Below are 18590 nucleotides of genomic sequence, written 5' to 3'. Positions count from 1 at the left end.
TCCCTGCCTGGATCTGATCCAGGTGAGCACAGAGAGGACCCCTGTCCTGGGTAGTGGTGGAAGGACTGACCTTTCAGGACGAGCCAGAGTTAGTCAGGTGAAGAAAGGGATTGGGCCAACGGATTGGCCTATGCAAAAAGGTCCAGGGTGGGAAAGAGCAGTTTATGACTCTTCCCACCTTACAGATGGGGAAAACTGAGGCTCAGGGAGGATGATTACTGAGGTCCTTTCAACCTCCTATGTGGCCCCAACCCACTGCCCTGCCAGGACCAGAGGGAATGGCCTCTGAAGTAATTTGGGACCACGGGCTGTGCCCAGCCAGGTGGGGACAACGGAACCGTTGATATTCAGAAGGCAGTAGAGTCCCAGAACAAAGCTCTGTGGCTGGCCAGTCCCCAGGGGCCCCTAATCGGCTTGAGGTGGCCTCCAAGAAGCTTGTTATGTTTGTTGGCATTTCTCAGGCAAACCAGGGCAGCAAGTGTGGGAGGGGGCTGGGCTGCCACAGGTAGCATGAACTCTTATCCCCTGGATCCGGTCCTGGCTCTGCTCTAGCTCTGGCTCAGTCATGTGACCTGGGCATTCCTTGGGCTTCTCTGAACCTCAGTTGTTCCACCTGTGAAATGGAGCTGCTGGGTGGAACAGGTGACCTGAGAGGCATCCAGGGTAGATGGGTGACCTCCCACAGCCCCACCCATTTGACCACAAGGCCCTACTCTCCCCTAAATAAAGGAAAATAATAGGGAATGAAGAATGTGGATGGCTGAGAAAATGGAATATTAATCCATTCCTGTCAGAAGGGGGCTTTTCCCCCTTGGTCTCTAAAATCTCCTAAAATCTGATTTTGCAGGAAGCCGGCCCAAGGGAGACTTGTTTCCCTGGCAACCATTTTCCTCTCTCAGCCCCTTTCTGTACAAGCCCCCCTCTTAATCTCTGTAGAGGCTCATGAAGTTTCCATGGCAACAAGGACCTCCAGCCCCCACACCTGGAGCCCAGGCTGGGGACAGGGTGAAGAGGGCCCCTGGGCAGGGGAAGGGCCCAGGAGGGACATCAGGGGAATGGCTCCATGCCAGGCACTTAGGGCTGAGGGGGAAAAGAACAGAAAAGCCCATTCCCCTGAACGGGCCGGGGTCTGCTGCTCAGGCCAGCAGACACAGGGCAGTGCTGGGTTGAATTCCCCTCCCATCTTGGTCCAGGAGGGCTCTGCAAGGTCAGAGGTCCAACCAACCCTTTTACCCGGCTTGAGGATCCTAGGCTTCAGGTTTCTTCTGCTGTGTGGTCTTGGCACCCGGCTTCTTCCCCTCTCCGGGCCTCAGTTAGTTTACTTGTGAAGTGGGGATGTTGGACTTGGCAGGGGCTTCCAGCACCTCCACTGGAGTGTCTCGGAGCAAGAGCATCTGTCTGGGGTTGTGTCTGGACTGGAACATTCCTCCAGTAGCTGAAGGCTGGGGTCCCTTCCCCCAGGCATTTCTTCACCCTCCTATTTATACTCAGGAGAGGAGCATCTTCTCAGGTTAGTGAGTTTATGTGAGCGCAGGCGACAGCCCGACTTCAGTTCTGGTCCCAACGCTCCCCTTTGGTAGATGTGAGACCGTGGGATCATCTGGTCCATTTTGTCTCAGTTTTACATCTGTCACAGGGGTGATACCAGACCTTTCTCTGAATTCTTGTGAAGAACGAGTGAGGGGACCGCTGGCAAGGTGCTGGACATAGGCTGCAGCACCCAGTTCTCAGGGAAGGGGCTGTGTGGCATCTCACTGGGAGACAGTGGCCGGGAGAGAAGGCAGACCCTAACCTCCACCTGAGCTCTGGGCCTCCTGCGGTCCTGGGTTCTGCAGCCACCGCAGTCTTACCCACAGCCCTGAACGGGGTCTGGTTATGGGTCCCTGTGTGGGCCCGTGGCTTCTGGGAGTGTGCAGGGTCACCTTTGGTGACCCTCCCAGGCTTGGAGCTGGGTCTGCAGGAACCGGGACAGAGCTCTCTACTCTCTGCCCTTCTGGCCCCATTGTGTTTCCTGATCCCCAGTCCTGCTCTGCGTGGGTTTGTCAGCTAAGCCCCAGCTTGGCTCACTGGCATAAGGTGGGCTTTCTTCCAAACACTCATGCTTATTAGTGAGATGGGGGAAGGCCCTCGAGGCCTGAAGAAGGGTAATTCTAGTTATGTGAAATTCTACCGTGAAAGCAGGTGGTGAAGGAGTGCTCCAGCTGCTCCTTGAACCCGTCACCCTCAGACACATCTCTGCCTATTCAGGGCTTCTTGAGTCGAGCGAGGAGGCAGAGACAGCCCTGGCCCCCCAGAAGAGATCGGGGTGGTGTAGAAGGATCTGGGGGTTTCCCAGGTGGCGCAGTGGTAAAGAATCTGCTTGCCAGTGCAGGAGATGCAAGAGACATGGGTTCAGTCCCTGGGTCGGGAATATCCCCTGGAGTAGGAAATGGCAACCTGCTCCAGTATTCTTGCCTGGAAAATTCCACGGACAGAGGAGCCTGGCGGGATGTAGTCCACAGGGTTGCAAAGAGTCGGACATGACTGAGAGAAGGGTGTCAGTTTCTTCTGTTTATGAAGGGGAGGTGGTTGGGCCTCGTGGTCGCTCAGAGCCAGCAGTAGGGGTGAAAGCAGATGCAGGGGGTGTCACAGCCTTGACCTGGGGTCGGGCAGCAAAGAGCCAGTCTCCCTCAGAGGGAGTCTCGCTTGGCAGCGGGTGGGCCTGCCTGGGTCCAGGTATAGGCCAGGAGGCTCTGACTCACCCTTTTCTCTGCATTTCAGGTCTCCCATGAGTTTGCCATCAACTTCAACCCCACCAACCCCTTCTGCTCGGGTGAGTGTCAAGCCCCCTGCATCAGCCCTGGTCTCCCTGGGTGGAGAGAGGGGCGGAGTTCAGCTTTCTGGTTTTCGCTCCTCTCCCCATCACACTTGCTCAGGATGGCAGATGGGTAGAAGCTGGAATTTGGAGTCAGGTGGCCTGGCATTCAAGGCCAGCTGTGCCTGTTCCTGGCTGTGTGAGTTGGAGAGGTCACTGCGCCCCACTCGGCCTGTGCCACTTCACCTGCCCCAGGGGAGGGAGCTCACCTCACTGGGGAGTCAGGTGAGAATAAAGGGAAGTGTTGACAGGAATCCCTGTGTAGATGAGGAGAGCGCAGCAAAGTACACACCTGCCTCTAAAGCCCTCCTGCCCTCACGGGGAGAGCCCAGCCATGTCCTGCCCCACCTGGGCAGGGGTGCTGGGCAAGAGGGAAGGGCAGGCAGCAAGTGTGGTGTCTGTGCTCTCCCCGCCCCAGGCCTCAGAGGTTCTGAGCCTCCCAGAGTCAGTGAAAGGAGGAGATGGCAACCCACTCCAGTATTCTTGCCTGGAGAATCCCATGGGCAGAAGAGCCTGGCAGGTTACAGTTCATGGGGTCGCAAGAGTCGGACATGACTTAGCGACTAAACCATAGCACCCACAAGAAGACCTTGCCTATTGTAGGCATTAAATAAATATGTTTGATGTTTAGAAAAGAAACAGTGAAAGAGAAAGGGTAGGGAAGAGGGTGGTCCCTGACCCCATGAGAGCTTCTAGCTTCAACTGGCTTCAGATGTAGCATCTGCCTTCCCTGGGGATATCTGAAGCTAGGTCAGGTTTGTATTTGGGAGGGGACTGCATCAGGTCACCACCTTAGGGACGACGCTGTGACTCAGAAGCCATGGGCCTTTGTCGCCTGGAAGTGTGGTCCTGTCCTCCAGCTGGGGTCTGTCTGGTTTGGAGTGGAGACATTCTGTCCATTTACCTCATCTCTGGTCAGAGGCCTTCTGGACAGGATGGCAGGGCAGGCGGTGTTCTTAGGCTTGTAACGGCAGCTATTTACAGAGCACCTTCTGTCTGCAGGGCTGTGCAAACCTTAGTCCCCTCACCAACGCTGAGAAGCCATAGCATGTAAAATGGACCCCCAGAGTGTCACTACAGGCTCTGCCCACTCCTTCTCCAAGAGGAGCCTGCTAGACCCCCCTCCTGCCAGCTTCCCAAGAGTGGAGATTACCAGCCCCTTTGACAGGATCAGAAAGATTTAAATACCTTCCTCCAGGCCCCATGACTAAGAAGTGGTAAAGGCAGAACTGGAACTCAGGTCAGCCTCCATGTTCAGGGCTCTTTATTCCACCCTGGCCCTGCTCTCTGGGAGCTTCCAGTACCCCAGGGCCCAGACTGGGCATGGCAGGGGTGTTTGGGTGGGGGACAGCAGAGAGTGGGTGCAGGGTCAGGGAGGACCAGGCTGATCCAGAGTCTTCTCTTCTCCCTGAGGCAGGTGTGGACGGCATCGCCCAGGCATATTCGGCTTGCCTGCCCCACATCCGCTTCTATGGTCCCACCAATTTCTCTCCTATCGTCAACCATGTGGCCCGGTTTGCAGCCCAAGCCACGCAGCAGCAGACAGCCACGGTGAGTAGGTGACCGCTGGTGTGGACGTGCGGGGTGGGGAGGCACCGGCTGGGTGTTCTGCCCCTCTGCCCTCAGATCCTAGGTGAGCCGGTGTCACTCTTAGTTAACCTGCAGGGATGGAAGGGCTTGGGGCAAGCTTGCCTTGGTTCTGGCTTCCTCGAGCGCAGACTCCAGGACAGAGAGCCATTCCGTTGTTTGTGCTTAGCAGAAAATAGGGTTGTGATTATTGGGAAGTGCCTTCATGGGCAGAGGGAAACCTGGGCCTGGGGTCCCTGCAGCTCCCACCTCACACTGAGGGCTTTGAAACTGTCTGGCCCAGGTCTGGCGGTCAGTGACAGGGCTGCCGTGTGGCATCTGGAATATATGGCAAACAGCTGTCCTGGGCATTGTGCATCCCATCCGCTCTCCTTCCCAGCTCCAGGCCCAGTGCCAGTGTTGGGGTCACCGAGTCTACCTCCCCTGCTGTCCTCCCCTGCTGTCCACATCACAGGGCTTGTGATGTGAGTTGCAGGTCTTCTGCCACAAATAGGCTGAGCCAAGACTGGGAACCGGCACCCACATTGGGGTGGTGGAATCTGGACTGTGACTGAGGCATGGGTCCAATTCCCACCCGACCAGGTCCCTGAGCCCCTGCCACAGTCCCAGCCCTCGGTGGAAGGAGGCTTCCTTCTCCTCTGGAAGGAAAGGGTTTGCTGCACAAGTGCTGAAGTCTCTCCTGACTGCCCTTTACACTCTGCCTCCATTCGCTGGCTGCCCCGCGGCCGTGGCCGCTGTCACCTCTCCCTGGACCCCATGGGCCCATGCCCCTCTCTTCACTTGCGGTGACCATCCCACCTCCACCTTGTTCCTGCCCCTCAGAGACACCAGCTTGTCTCCCAGCAGATCCTTTGTTCTGCTGTCTCCTCTGCCTGGAGGTTCTTCCTGATGCTGGCTCCGTCCCATCCCTCAGCGTCCCCTCAACTGCTACTTCCCTGCGGCCTTCCCTGAACACTCGGTCGAGCCTCTCCTGCCTTCTGTTTCTTCCTGTCTTGACTCTGATGGTGGCAGCAGCATCTCCTTCTCATCCTCTGCGTTTCTGTCTATTGTGTGTCTCCCGCACTGGATCCTCAGCCCCGTGGGGCTGCGCAGTGTGTGTGTCGTGTCTCATCTACTCCTGTGCTGCGGTGGACGCTCGTTTTCCGGGAATGGATGGATTTAAGTTGGCCCCAGTCGTGTGCTGTGCACTGCACGAGGAGCTGGGGGGGGCCTCTCTCAAAGGCAAAGGGAGCGGGTCCTGTTCGGACTGCCTGGAGGAGGGAGGCACCTGCTCAGGAGGTAGAGGTTGATCTCCCGAAGACAGAGGGGAGGTTATGAGAGAAGACGACACCGGTCAGCCTGGGGAGGCAGGACAACGCACCATGGTCTGCACAGGGGAGGCAGCAGAGGGTCTGCGGGAACGGGGGTCCTGGCGTCAGCCTGCCAGGGTGTGCATCCTGCCCCTGCCTGTTCATCACTGTGACCTGGGTAAATCACTTACCCTCTCTGAGCCTCGTGTGTACCATGGGAATAGTAATAGGACCTACCTTGAGGTGGTGGTGTTAGGATTAAAATGTGATAACACACCAGCTGGCAACCAGTGAGACTTGAGAACGAGGAAAGGCGGCAGAGGGGACAGCAGATGCCGGTGACGAACAGGAAGGGGGTCACTGCACGAGGTTGGTTCGAAGGCAGGTGGTCCCGGTTGTTTCTGCTCCAGGGACCATGACCTGCTCTAGTCCTGGCCTTGGTGGTAGCAGCTGACGGCTCTGAGCCTGTTTCCTTTATGAAACGGGACAAGTAAGCCCACTGGAATGGGAGGTAATTCGGGAGGACCTGCGAGTTGCTTTTTTAATGTTCCTGGGTTAGAACTGGAGAGGGCAGAGGGAAGGCAGCCCCTCACCTCACACACTGTTTGGCTGCCTGCTGCTGCCGAGGCTACTGTCCCGCCTAGTCTTTTATCTGCCTGGACTCACTTTCAGAGGGATGGAAGAATGGCCTGCATTCTTGTTTAAGCGTAAAAGATGGGGTGGAGCAGGAATGGAGCCCAGGGTTCTTCTTGGGCTCTTTCAACTGCCGAGCAGGGGCAGGAGTTGAGGTCCTGAGGAGAAGTGGGCCAGTACCCGCTAGACCCCCAGTCTGGAGAGGCTTGGGCCCTGGGGATTGCCAGGAAGGTATCTTTGTGTTCTGGGGAACAACTGCTGAGGGCCCTCACAGGGAAGAGCTTGGCCCTTGCTCTGAGCCAGTCTTAATCCTGACCAGTCCTAATCCTCACAATACCCCAGCCCCTTTCGTCATGACCAGGTCCTTCCAACCCTGGCTCCCTCACCCTGGGGAAGCACTGTCACCCACCCTAGGTGTGACCTCGGGCCAGCATCTCTGGGCTGCAAGAGGCCCCTCCCACTCTGCTGCCTTCACTCCGTCCATATTACTGCACCAAAGGTGGGGCTGCCTGATGGTTCAGCCTCAAGCTCTGGGGGCCCACTGACCTGGCTTACATCCCAGCTCCCCCACTTCCTGACAGTGGGACCCAGAGCAGGTTGCTTAAGCTCTCCAAACTTTGGTTTTTCTCACCTGTACAATGGGAATGATGGAACGCTGCCTGCCTAAGGGAAACACTGCAAGGATTCAAGCAGATCGGCATCCAAACTGCTCAGCACAGAGCCTGGAACTTGACAGCCCCTAATCAACGTGGGTTGGTGAATCTTCTGAGGACGCCTCTTGGGCCGGCAATTGGTGATGCTGAGCTCATTTAGGCCTAAAGCAAAAGGAAGTGATCTGTGCATTACCTGATGCTTTTGAACAGCCGCTGTTTGGGAAACACTTGGTGTGGCTTCATCCTCCCTGTCCCCGGCACACGAACATGCACGCACACCCACACACAGGAAATCAAGAGCAGGTGGTGGAAGCATCTCTCCAGGCAGGCCCGCGCTCTCCCATTCATTCACACAGCTCAGTTCTACAGTGTGTTTCTGTGCAGCACTGGGGAGACCGTGTTCCCAGGCCGTGGCCTCTGCCCTTCCAGGGCTGGTGGTCTAGTGGGGAGCTGGGCCAGGAGACAGCAGCTGTAATGCCAACCGATTAAACCTGTGATGGCAGAAGCACAGGATTATAAAGGTGGCACCTACCCCAGACAGAGGGCTCAGAGCTGGCTTCCTCGAGGAGTGATGTCCAAGCTGAGACTTGGAGGCTGCTTAAGAGTTGGTCTCACAAAGGGTGGGTGTGTGTGTGTGGAGTGTCCCAGGGAGAGGGAACAGAATAGGGCAAAGGCTTGGAGGTGTGGTGTGTGGCGTAACTGAAGGAAGGGGTGTGTGGGGGTAAGGTTGAAAGGTAGGCCAGGTCCCAGAGACGCCTTCTAAGCTAGTGAGGAACCTGGACTTTCTCTTGAGGGCAGTGACAGTCACTGAAAGATACTAAGTTTGGGTGGGACCACGGGCCTCTTACTGTGGAGAGCTCCTCATCCTCCCCTATGCCCTGGGCCTTCCCATCCGTGGTCCATTGCTGGTTGGCTGCCTAGGCAACCAGTGTCCTAATGGTGGGTGGGGCAGGGGTGGGGGGCGAGCTGGAAGCAGTCAGCACCCTGGGAATCTCCCTCCACTCCCCACGGCCCTCAGCTGCCAACTTCTCAGAAGTAAGCTAGGAAGGAATGAGTGCAACTTTCCCGGACTCTGCCTGGAATTCTGTGGTCAAGTCAGTTTCATATAAATCAAGTCACGCGTTAAATGTGTTAGGGGAAGTGACTACTTACAGCCTGGGAAACCTGAAAAACCTCTTGGGTAAGGGCAAGATACACTCCATCTTTGTAATGTGTTGGGGATTTGGGATCTGGGTTTGACCCCGTGGCAGCTGGTCATGTTTATGGAGCACACACAGGGTGCCAGGCCCATGAGATACAGAAGGCCTGGGGGGAGGGGCTGCCCTGAAGAGCTCTTAGGGTGCGGGGGGTGGGGGTGTGGAGGCGGGGAGAGGTGTCCAGAGGAGCCCTCCCCAGCGGGTTTTCGCTGGCAGCTGAAGCAGAGCTCAGGCCCCCAGGGAGTCTCTGAGCTGTGGCTGGGGAGAGTTCCCAGGCAGGAGGTAAACCAGGAAAGGCACGGAGGTGGGAAAGCTTGGGGTAGGGTAGACCAGGACTGTCTGTGGGGGACAGCAGAGGCCCTGCCCACGTCCTCCTGCCCGACTCCTCCTTTCTTTCTCCCCTTCCACAGCACCCTCCCCATCTCTCCTTTGATGTCTTGGGGATGGGATCGTGGACCCCTGGAGTTGGAGTAGACCTTCAGGCTCCTGGACAACCTCATTTTTGCTTGGGACGGGCATGAAGCCCAGGACTTGTCAGCGGCACTTCCAGTGCCAAGGCTGGCCCAGGCTGTCCCCTGGAAGGCCCAGCTGCACAGATGCTGAGGCCGGGCACATAGGTGTGGGCACTGTGGGTGTGTCTGGCTGGTGCACAGGAGTGAGGGTTGAGAGTCCCGTGCCACGCCTCTGGGCCCTGCCCTAGGCGGCTGTCCTGGACATTCAGGCTTCCTGACACTGGGGTGCTGGGGGAGAGGGTGCAGAAACCTTTGCCCTGCCAGTCCCCACTGTTGGAGAGACAGCTACTGGCCACCGATACCACTGTGGCAAGAGCCCCAGGCTTGGGCTTGAACCTTGACTATGCCCTTCCTGGCTGAGTCCTTGAGCAAGTCATTGACCCCCTCAGCCTGTCTCCCCGTCTCCAAAAGGAGAATCCCAGTGTGAGGGTGACAGGGAGTGTGTGGTCACTGCCACCATGACTCACCCTTTTAGTTGGTGCCTACAGTTCTGCAGGAACCCTGGCCTGCGTGCTCCAGGTCTCCAAATGTAGACACGTGGCTGGCTGAAAGGGAGGAGTCAAGAGGGCCGTGTCAGGAGGAGGGTGGGAGACTGTGGTCTGAGCTGGACAGGGCTTGGAAACCAGCCCCACCCACTGAGTGGAGAAGCCTGTCACCCAAGGCCAAGCTTCTTTTCTGTCCTCATTGCCAGACTTCTCCTGCCAACTTAGGTACTCCAGAAATACTGTCCTGGACCATTTGTGGTAGGATAGCAGTGGGTTAGAGGGCCACAAAGAGAAGGGGGTGCTGGCTGGCTGGGACGATGGTGGGCTGTGAGGGGACAAGCGTCTGAAGGGCTTATGAGGTGACCCCCAACCAGAGGAATGGGGACTGGCAGCAGCAACCTCCACTGCAAGGATTCAGGCTGCCATCTCCATAGCAACAGGTATCCATCCCCAGCCAAGTGATCAGTCTCTTAAAGGCACAGTGCAGAAGTTGGATTACTGTTGGGGGTTGGGGCTTAGGATGGTGGGGTCCATACCTCCATGCGGTTCATTCCTGCCTTCCACAGCTGTGCCTGGGAGACAGGCAGGAGAGTAAGGAATCCTTGATGGCTGAACCTGTGGTCTCCATATGTTTTCCAGTCAGTGGACGGCTTTGCTGAGTGAGGTGGCCAGATGCTGACTTGGGAGCTGGCTTAGTTCTGTCCTTTTTACCTCTATGACCTTGACTACTCTGGTTCCACAGTGACTCTCCTAAGAATCAGAAGGGTCAGACGAAAAGGCAAAAGCCCTTAACAGAGACTGTTAAGACCACAAGGGCTTTTCTGTTCATTTTATGGATGGGGGAAAACTGAGTCCCCAAAAGGGGCCAGGGGGTGCTAGGCACAGAGCCAAGCTGAAGAGGAGATCTCAGGCAGCTGGGAGTTCCTGGGGCTTCTGCCCAGAGATCATCCAGTGAGCTTTCCTGAACTTCATTTACTCACCCCCATCTCCACAGTCTGTGCTATGGCCACCTGTCACTTACACTAATTATTATTCAGTATTTTTTTCACTTAATTTTATAAAGAAACAATAACCCACTGTGTAGGAAAAGTTAGTTATAGAGTTAGGATAGAGAGTAACAATAGAAATAAATACATCAGGCAGCACAGTGGTAGTAAGGTCTAGTAGTAAGACTGCTGTCTCTGGAGCGCTTAGGTTCCTGCCTTCTAACAGGGAGGGTTAGCAAGTGTGACACACTGGCACCAGACAGACTTCCTCCTGGGTGCAGTTTGTAGAATTCAAAGACCACTGCAAAGCCAGTACCCTCCCACTGTGACTGCTGCTGTGTCTGGGATGTGCCCAGAGTCTGCTTGTTGCCAGTAGACCCCACACTCCCAGAAGCACTGACCTAGATGACCTGCTTAGCTCCTACAAGGTCCGCTGTGCTGATGGGGGATGACCAGGGTCACAGGTGTTCATGTGCAGGTAGAGCAGAGAAGAGTAGGCTTGTCTCAGAGTCCACAAGCCAGAAGGCATCTTCCCCAGCAGCCGTGGACCTCGCTCTGCCGGGGGTACAGCTGTCAATTACCAAGCTGCTACCACATGGCTGGCGTGGTCTCTTTGAGAGGTGTGGGAACTCCCATTCTGCAGATGAAGAAACTGAGGCACAGCCAGTTGAGACAGTGGCCCAGAGTCCCACAGTGTAGCCACTTTCAGAGCCAGGCCTGGAGTCTGGAGCTCTCAGACTCTCCTGAGCTGGGAAAGGCAGAGGAAGAGAGCAAGCAGTCTGTGCTTCCGGCTGTGATAGGCCTGAAGGGCCCGAGCGTGAAGGGAGGTACCTGCAATCTGGCAGCAGCTCTGGGAGAAGCGCCGCCTTCCTCCCAGGGGTCAGAGGGGTTGGGGCGGGTGGGAAAAGAGGGAGGGGAAGGGCAGCCAGGGACCCTGGGCTGTGCTGAGTGCCTGCTGACCCCCTCCAACAGCAATATTTCATCCTCCTCATCATCACGGACGGTGTCATCAGTGACATGGAGGAGACGCGGCATGCCGTGGTGCAGGCTTCCAAGCTGCCCATGTCCATCATCATCGTGGGCGTGGGCAACGCCGACTTTGCGGCCATGGAGTTCCTGGACGGGGACAGCCGCATGCTGCGCTCCCACACAGGAGAGGAGGCAGCCCGCGATATTGTGCAGTTCGTGCCCTTTCGAGAATTCCGCAACGTGAGTGTGGGCGCGGACTGGGGAGGGGGCAGTTACAGGACCCCAACCAGCACAGTTAATAATCCAGGCTGAAGGCGCTGGGATTGCCTGCCTGGTCCTAGGCTCTTCTACCCTCAGCTCTGTTGACTACATACTTCCTGAGGGCTTACTACACGCCCGGGGCCATGCCAGGCCCTGTCCCCAGATGAGGCTACGTGACAGTCGCTGAGCACTTGCTTCAGCAACTCAGGGGAGCAGTGCCCAGTCCAGACTGGGACTTCAAGCTAGGGGTTCTGGGAGGACCTGCCTTCTAACCCTGAACCAAGTCAGAATTATGCACGTGGGGCAGAGCATCCCAGGAGAAAGATGAGAGCAGAGGCCCTGAGGTGCGAGGGGCTTTCCTGGGATTCATAGCTCACCAGCCTCCTCACTTCAGGTGGAAAACAAGGCCCACCTTACAATGGCCTCCTCTCCCTGAGGGCTTCTCTGAGGGGGAACTGGAGGCCTCCTATGCTCCTGGAGTTGGCTCTGGTCCTTCTGCAGGGGACCCAGGTCTGCTTACAGGGAGGCTGGCATTAACTTCTTGGGCACTGCCCTTGCAGCAGGGCCCACAAGCAGCCCCAGAGGCAGCTCTCAGATGCCACCCTGTACTGCCAGCCTGGAGCCTACCTCTCATTCGAAGAGAGGCACACTGTGTTCCTCTCCTCCTGGCCTCTGCTGCCTCAACCATAAGGACTTCGGGGTGCTGTGGCTCAGGTCCTGGGAGCTAGTCCCAGGAAGAATTGGCCACTCCAGCCTGGAAGCAGTGGTACTCGCCTCTGCGCCCAGTACCCTGTGGGTTTGCCTGAGCTGGTTCAGCTCCTTCCTCTGGAGTGTGAGCTTCCTGAGGACAAGTGCTGAGCACTGCCCACCCAGGCACCGCACGGACACTGACCGAGTTCCTGGTGTGCCTGGCCTGTGTCTGGGTGATGAGCAGCAAATCAGACAGTTGCAGCCCCTTGATCCTGACCAAGGAGATCAGGAAATGTTTGCAAGATGAGTAGGCTGTGCAGCCCGCCTCCACCGTCTCTTTCCCCCAAAAGCCTCCTACAGACAAATCCATCCTGAAATGTTACTCCTGGGCACGTGGAGTGCTCAGGTAAGAGTCACACTTAGTGTCAAGGCAAAGGAAAGCGCTGCTGAGGGTGGGATTTCAGGTTTGAGTTGGATGAGGGACGCTAGTTTTAGACAGCTCTGGTCTTCTGGTCCAGCTTGTCCTCCAGGGACACTTTCTGTATCAGCTGCCTGGGTGTGGTGCGCCTCCCCACTTCACCCAGTAATCCTTTCTCTCTTCTCACTCTCCACCCTACCCTGCAGGCAGCAAAAGAGACCTTGGCCAAAGCTGTGCTGGCAGAACTGCCCCAACAAGTTGTTCAGTATTTCAAGCATAAAAACCTGCCCCCCACCAACTCGGAGCCCGCCTGAGTGCCAGCCCTCACCCAGCAGCAGCATGCCGGCTGGGCCTCCTGCCCTCCCCAGGAACATGCACGCTCACCCTGCTTCCTTGTGGGTGGCCCTATTTTTTTTTTTTTAAATGATCCACATTTTTATTTTTTACAGCCAGACCCCCACCCCCAACTTCCTCCAGCCCAGCTGGGCTTCCTTTGTTGGACTTGACTGATGATGCTTCCAGGCCAAACTGGCTTCCTGTCCTCCTCTCCCCATCCTCGCCACTCTTAAGTATTGAATGTACTTTGTATAATTTTAGTGGAATTATTATTATTATTAAAGAGAATAAAATTTTTACAATCATAATCGGCTTTCTCCAAGTAACTAGCTGCAGACTCAAAGGAACGTGTCCCCGGTGCCTACTCTGTGGTAGCCTGCACCTAATTCCTCCTGTTTTTTTAATACTGTGACCATGTTCTATTTGTTATACTCAGGGTAATAAAGGAGTTTTGGATGTCCCTGTGTCAGCTTCTTCCTCAGCTGGGACCTGACAGGCTCACTGATCTGGGAAAGGAAACATGAGAACGCCTTTCCCCCAGCAAGCCTGTGAAGTCGGTACCATCACCTCTACCTGGGGACATGCATTCCACACAAACAGAATACAGCTGTTAAACTGGCACACAGCCTGGCACATCATGCGTGCTCAATAAACATCTGCAGCAGGATGGAATGCATGAGCCCTCACCAGTGGTCGCAGGCCTCCTGGGCCCCGGCAGAGCCCATGCTGCCCTGGCCAACACACATGTTGCCCTGCCCTCCCTCTTGGTCCACACCCTAGCCTATGTCTCCCCAAACCTGCTCCCCCCACCACAAGACTGCAGTCGCTGCCACCTGTCTGCTCCTCCTGGAGGTCCTCCAGGCACTGGGGTACACCCTGTGGTTTACAGCGCGTGAAAGCCTCTCTGGCTTCAGGATGCTAACTAAACAGGGCTGCTTTTGTCCTGGCTGCAGCAGACGTTGGTTTCTCTCACAGGCCCCACCCTGGGCTCAGGCCCAACCTCATGAAACTAGCCAGGTGACACATCTCTGAAACCCCAGAAGTCCAGTTCCCTCCTCAACATAACAAACATCTTTCTCTCTTGTCCACCTCCTCCTTGGAGGTCCAGTCAGGCCCTACGCCACAGGCCTGAGTGCAACCAACAACAACAGACATTCATATTAAGCACTAGGTTTCCAGCTCCCCACTAAGCATATTACAGGCATAATCTTGATGAACCCTTCCACCAGCTCCTGCCTATGACCATTTCAGAGATGAGGAAACAAGCAGAGGCTAATCAAATCTATTAGAGGCAGAGCCAGAATTCAGCTCCAGGTCTGGCCAACTCCAGAGCCCGCACTTGTTCAACTGCACTGACTGTCTTCCTGAGACTCTACGAGGCCATCTTCTGCTCAAGCTGCTAATGAATTTGCCCTTCCTCTCCAATGAACTGGGCAGTCAGTCATCTTAACCTACTCTCCCAGGTCAGCAATTCTTACACCAGTGGCCTGCTAGATCGGGATGGTGCACCAGGCATGTTGCTACCTCCAGGTTCCTGGTAAGTTCAGGATCTGGTGTCCATCTGGTGGGAGTGAGCGAGGGACATGTATATCCTAGGCTTCTGATGCGTCTGCTGATTCGATGGCCACCAACTCGGTTGAAACATTCTCGAGGACATCTTCACCTCTCCTGAGAGGGCTGCAGGACTGCAGGGAGCTTCAGTGACATTTGGGAAGTCACAGCCCACCAGCCAAGGGCCATCTTGGCCCTATGGATAGAATCCCAGGACTGGCACCTCTGCTTCAAACCCAGCCCTTGCTCAGGCCAGCTGTAAGACTGCATGGTGGGTGAAATAACACCCCACGACTGCTGACTTTACCCTCCTGTTTGGTAGCTGAAGTGAGTCTAGCTGGATGTCACACCCAGGGAAGTTTGTACCCAGTTCAGCCTGGGAGAATCTGTCAAGTTCAGATTGACCAGAGGCTTCTCTAGTGGAACAGCTTTCTCCTCCCAGCCCCACATCCTCTCCTTGGCCCCCAGGGGATGCGTATATTGGGGAGACACCTTCTGATGCAGACCTCTCCCGTACACCTCCCCTTGAGAATAATTTACCAGACTGGTGAAGCTATGGGGACTGACATCTGCTGGATGGATTAAGGCAGAGTCCCTGTCTTGCATCAGGCCCATCATAAAGGCTCAAACTCCTGTGGACCACCTACCTCAGTGTGCTGCCAGCAGCCCCCACTTCACAGCCGCACAAGGGAGCAGATCTAGTCATGTCTTTCTTCCCGCTTCTCTGCCCGATGTTGGATGGATCAGTCAAGGAAGCCCTCTACTCCCAGTTGGTTTGAGTTCACCGGGGAAAGGAATGTACTCAAATCCTGACCAGGTAAACCACCACGTAAAAAACAAACCAAATAAGTCAGTCCCGGGGGTGTAACATACAGCACGTTGACTATGGTGAATAATACCAGCTTGTATATTTGAAACTTGCTAAGACGGTAGACCTCAAATGCTGTCATCGCGAGAAAAAGATGGTTTGGTAACTGTGATGATAGGTCACTTCACAATATACACAATATTGAATAATTATGTTGTACACCTGAAACTGTTATATGTCACCTGTATTTCACTAAGAACAAACCACGCCTTGGTGCTATTTGGTTCTTGCACATGGATAGCAGGATGAAAAGTAAACTCAGAAATCTCCTTCACTCTTGAGTCACCTCCACTAAGGCCTGGGCACAAGCATTTGTTTTAAAGTTTCATTGAAACCACAGAAACCCAGACTTACAGGCTCAAATTAAGATTCTGGTTCTGACATCTGCCTGTGTGACCTTGGGCGAGTCACTGAATCACTATGAGCTTTAGCTTCCTCTATAAAATGTAGAGAAGGGCTGCTTCACGGGACTATTTTTTCAGGATGGAAGACACTATAATCTGCAAACATCCCACACATCCCTGGTCCAACCACAGTGGGCCCTCAGTAAATGCCGACTGATGAACAAATTAACATTAAGGGATACGGATATGCATGACCATGCCTAAAACTGAAGGAGACGCCCAGCCGAAGACCTAAAGCTCAGAGCAGACATTGTCTCATGGTCATGCTGACCATTGCTCTGCGGAGCTCTGATGCTGGGGCCCCATTCTGCCTGTTTGTGGTGTGACTCACCTCTCCCTAAACCCTTGCTCCAGCAGGTAAGGGAGCAAAATACCAGCCCCTGCCAGCGTCACTAAGGCAAGAATGCGCAACTGGCTTTTTGTGTTCAACACTATGGAAGTATTGCCAAGATCTAGCCTCCCACCAAGTAGAACTTGCATTCCATACTGTTACGCCTAAGTGGGCTGGGGACACCAAGAAATCAAGAAACATCCAAATTCAAGTGATGGTGCACTGCCACTAAGCTTTTTCTTTTTGTTTTCCTGGAGGGGCTTAAAGATGACAGCTGAGCCATATACCCACGGCTAGGACACCCGAGCCAAGGAACGGGGTGTGCCTGAGCAATTAACATTTAACTGAGAGGAAAGCACACAGGAGACGCAGGCGGTTGGAGCTCTGATGGCCAGATCTGACCCATCACCACGGCAGTGTTCAAGCTACAACTGAGGAATGCCAGCAGGATGGATAAACCTGCCATAAATCACCACTCACAGAAACTCTGGACACTACCCAGATGGGGGAGGCCGAGGATAACAGTACTACCATTAGGATGGCTACCATTTACTGAGCACCGGGTACCACACCAAGTATCTAATCCAGATCATCTTTCACCCTCATTTGTGAAGCTAGTATCCTTATTCCTATCTACCAAGGAGGAAACTGAGGCTCGGAGAGGTTAAGGACTTCGCCCAAGTGACTCAGCCAGTAAAAAATGTCTGGCTCCAAGCACAAAGCCACTGTGATATATCCACAGAAGGCAAAACCAGGTTGGGATTCCTGGGAGGTAGCCAGAAGGGAATAATGAGGAGGCAAGGAACTAGCCTAAGCCACTCCTCATTAGGGGTTTGACTTTCAGTCTAGAATGCTCCTGAAAAAGTCTAGAATGCCCTCCCAACTCTGGGTTTGAGAAATCAGACTTCTCTCCTGGGCACAGGGCTGGCAACAGCATTCCTCATAGACAAGCTTTCTCCCTCACATGGTTCAAAGTTGTAAGAAGACTACCACTCAGGACAATGCAATAGGTTTTAAGAAGCCACCCCAAATCCCAGTTTTATTTCTTATTATCTGGTTATAAAATCCTAATTATCTACCAAGGCAGGAGAGCTGCATTTTGTGATTTAGGCAGTGTTTCCTTCTATCTTTGGTTTCCCTGTTCTTTGGGTTTGAAACACACAGTCTACACTAGATGTTTTTCCAGGGCAGCTTCCTCCACTGGGCAGACCAGACCCTGCTTTGCTACTGGTGGTTTCTACAGAACTCGTGTCTCAGCTCCAGGGCTGTCCACTAACAGGTATGGTGAAAGATGAAATGATCACCAGTGATCTTCAACCGCTCTTGTGACATACAGAGCAGAAATCGCAGTCTGAAGAGTCTCAACCTCCTCGACACAATCTAGCTGTTACAATGGACAGGGAGGGAGTTGGAAGCACAAGCTCCAGTACAGGAAAAGCAAGATCTTGTTCTCTGACAGGTGGATTAGCTTTCAAAGTAATGCAGGTTTTTAATCCATGCAACCGTTTTTCAACTTCTCCCAACATCAACAGAGGCCATGAGGCATAGTAATGGCCTCTGAAAAGTCAAACCACATGAAGATCGTGACTTTGGCTCCTCTGTGTGCCTCCTGAGATGATCTGAGGTTGCCCTGGGTACGGGCTGTAATAACAGCACAATCGCAGGAACAATGAAGCATAGGCAGAAGGTGCCTACAGTTTACCTCAGTCTTGTTTGTTAGGATGGAGCTGGTGCGCCTGTACTGACAGTCAGGAACAATTAGCACAGAGTAGCTCTGAAAAGGAAAAAAAATTCACAAGGCATCGGTTATGGGTGAAGGGAAGTCGCCATCTGCCAGTGGGCACCAGTGTGTCAGTGCTTTGGGAGGGAAAAGGGGTGGGCTGGAAGAGATCCAGGGGCCTCTCTGCCCACAATAAAACAGAGTAGCTTCTCTGCCTGCCAGCATCACAGTGTCAACACATTCTGTGTGTATCTCTCTGTCTCACACCCAAGGAAGTAGAAACAATTGACGTACAAACCCAGGGAAAGAAAGAACTCCATGGGCTCATTCCTCTGAAGCAGGGAAGCCTCCAGATTGCTGCTGTTAAAGCTGACGGTCACCTCTGTTCTCAATGCCTCCATACCTTGTCTCCCCTTGTCCTTCTTTCCCTCCCAAAGGGAGAGCCCCTGCCCCGCTTTAGGAGAGGGGTGGAGCAGCACCTCCGGGTCTTGGCTGCTCTGAATGGGAAGAGCAGAGCAGGAAGGGCAGCAGACCAAAGCAGAGAAAAGTACGAGGGCAGCACCTTTAGGTTAGAAACAGCTTCCACAATTAGAAGCCACAAATATAAATGTATCCAACAGAGAGGGCAGTGTTCCACTGACTTGCAATACTAGAATCAGGAGCTGCCAGAAATAAGTAATCTTGTCCACACACTATCAGTACTTCTGATTTCTGGCTACAACAAAATAAGGCCTGTGTTTGTTTCTCTAAGATTTAGAATCTGAAGTGGGATTAGATGGAGGGAGAAGGAATAGCCAAGGGTAAGAAAAAACTTATTAATGAACAATAAGTGTTAAGTGACACCCCC

The 18590-nt window shown here is 54.4% G+C and overlaps 1 protein-coding gene across 1 annotated transcript in view; it reads left to right on the top strand.

The window, feature by feature from the left end:
• Positions 1–13328, top strand: part of CPNE2 (copine 2) — a 55240-nt gene extending 41912 nt beyond the window's left edge. The window contains exons 13-16 of the mRNA XM_027516483.1: positions 2761–2812; positions 4272–4405; positions 11168–11404; positions 12740–13328. Coding sequence (XP_027372284.1) covers positions 2761–2812; positions 4272–4405; positions 11168–11404; positions 12740–12847 — 531 coding nt within the window. The 3' untranslated portion in view covers positions 12848–13328. The remainder of the gene's footprint in view (positions 1–2760; positions 2813–4271; positions 4406–11167; positions 11405–12739) is intronic.
• The last annotated feature ends 5262 nt before the right edge of the window (positions 13329–18590 follow it).

The sequence above is a fragment of the Bos indicus x Bos taurus genome, chromosome 18 (assembly GCF_003369695.1).
Source record: "Bos indicus x Bos taurus breed Angus x Brahman F1 hybrid chromosome 18, Bos_hybrid_MaternalHap_v2.0, whole genome shotgun sequence".
Taxonomy (NCBI): Eukaryota; Metazoa; Chordata; class Mammalia; order Artiodactyla; family Bovidae; genus Bos; species Bos indicus x Bos taurus.
This window is presented reverse-complemented; position numbering and strand designations above follow the sequence as displayed.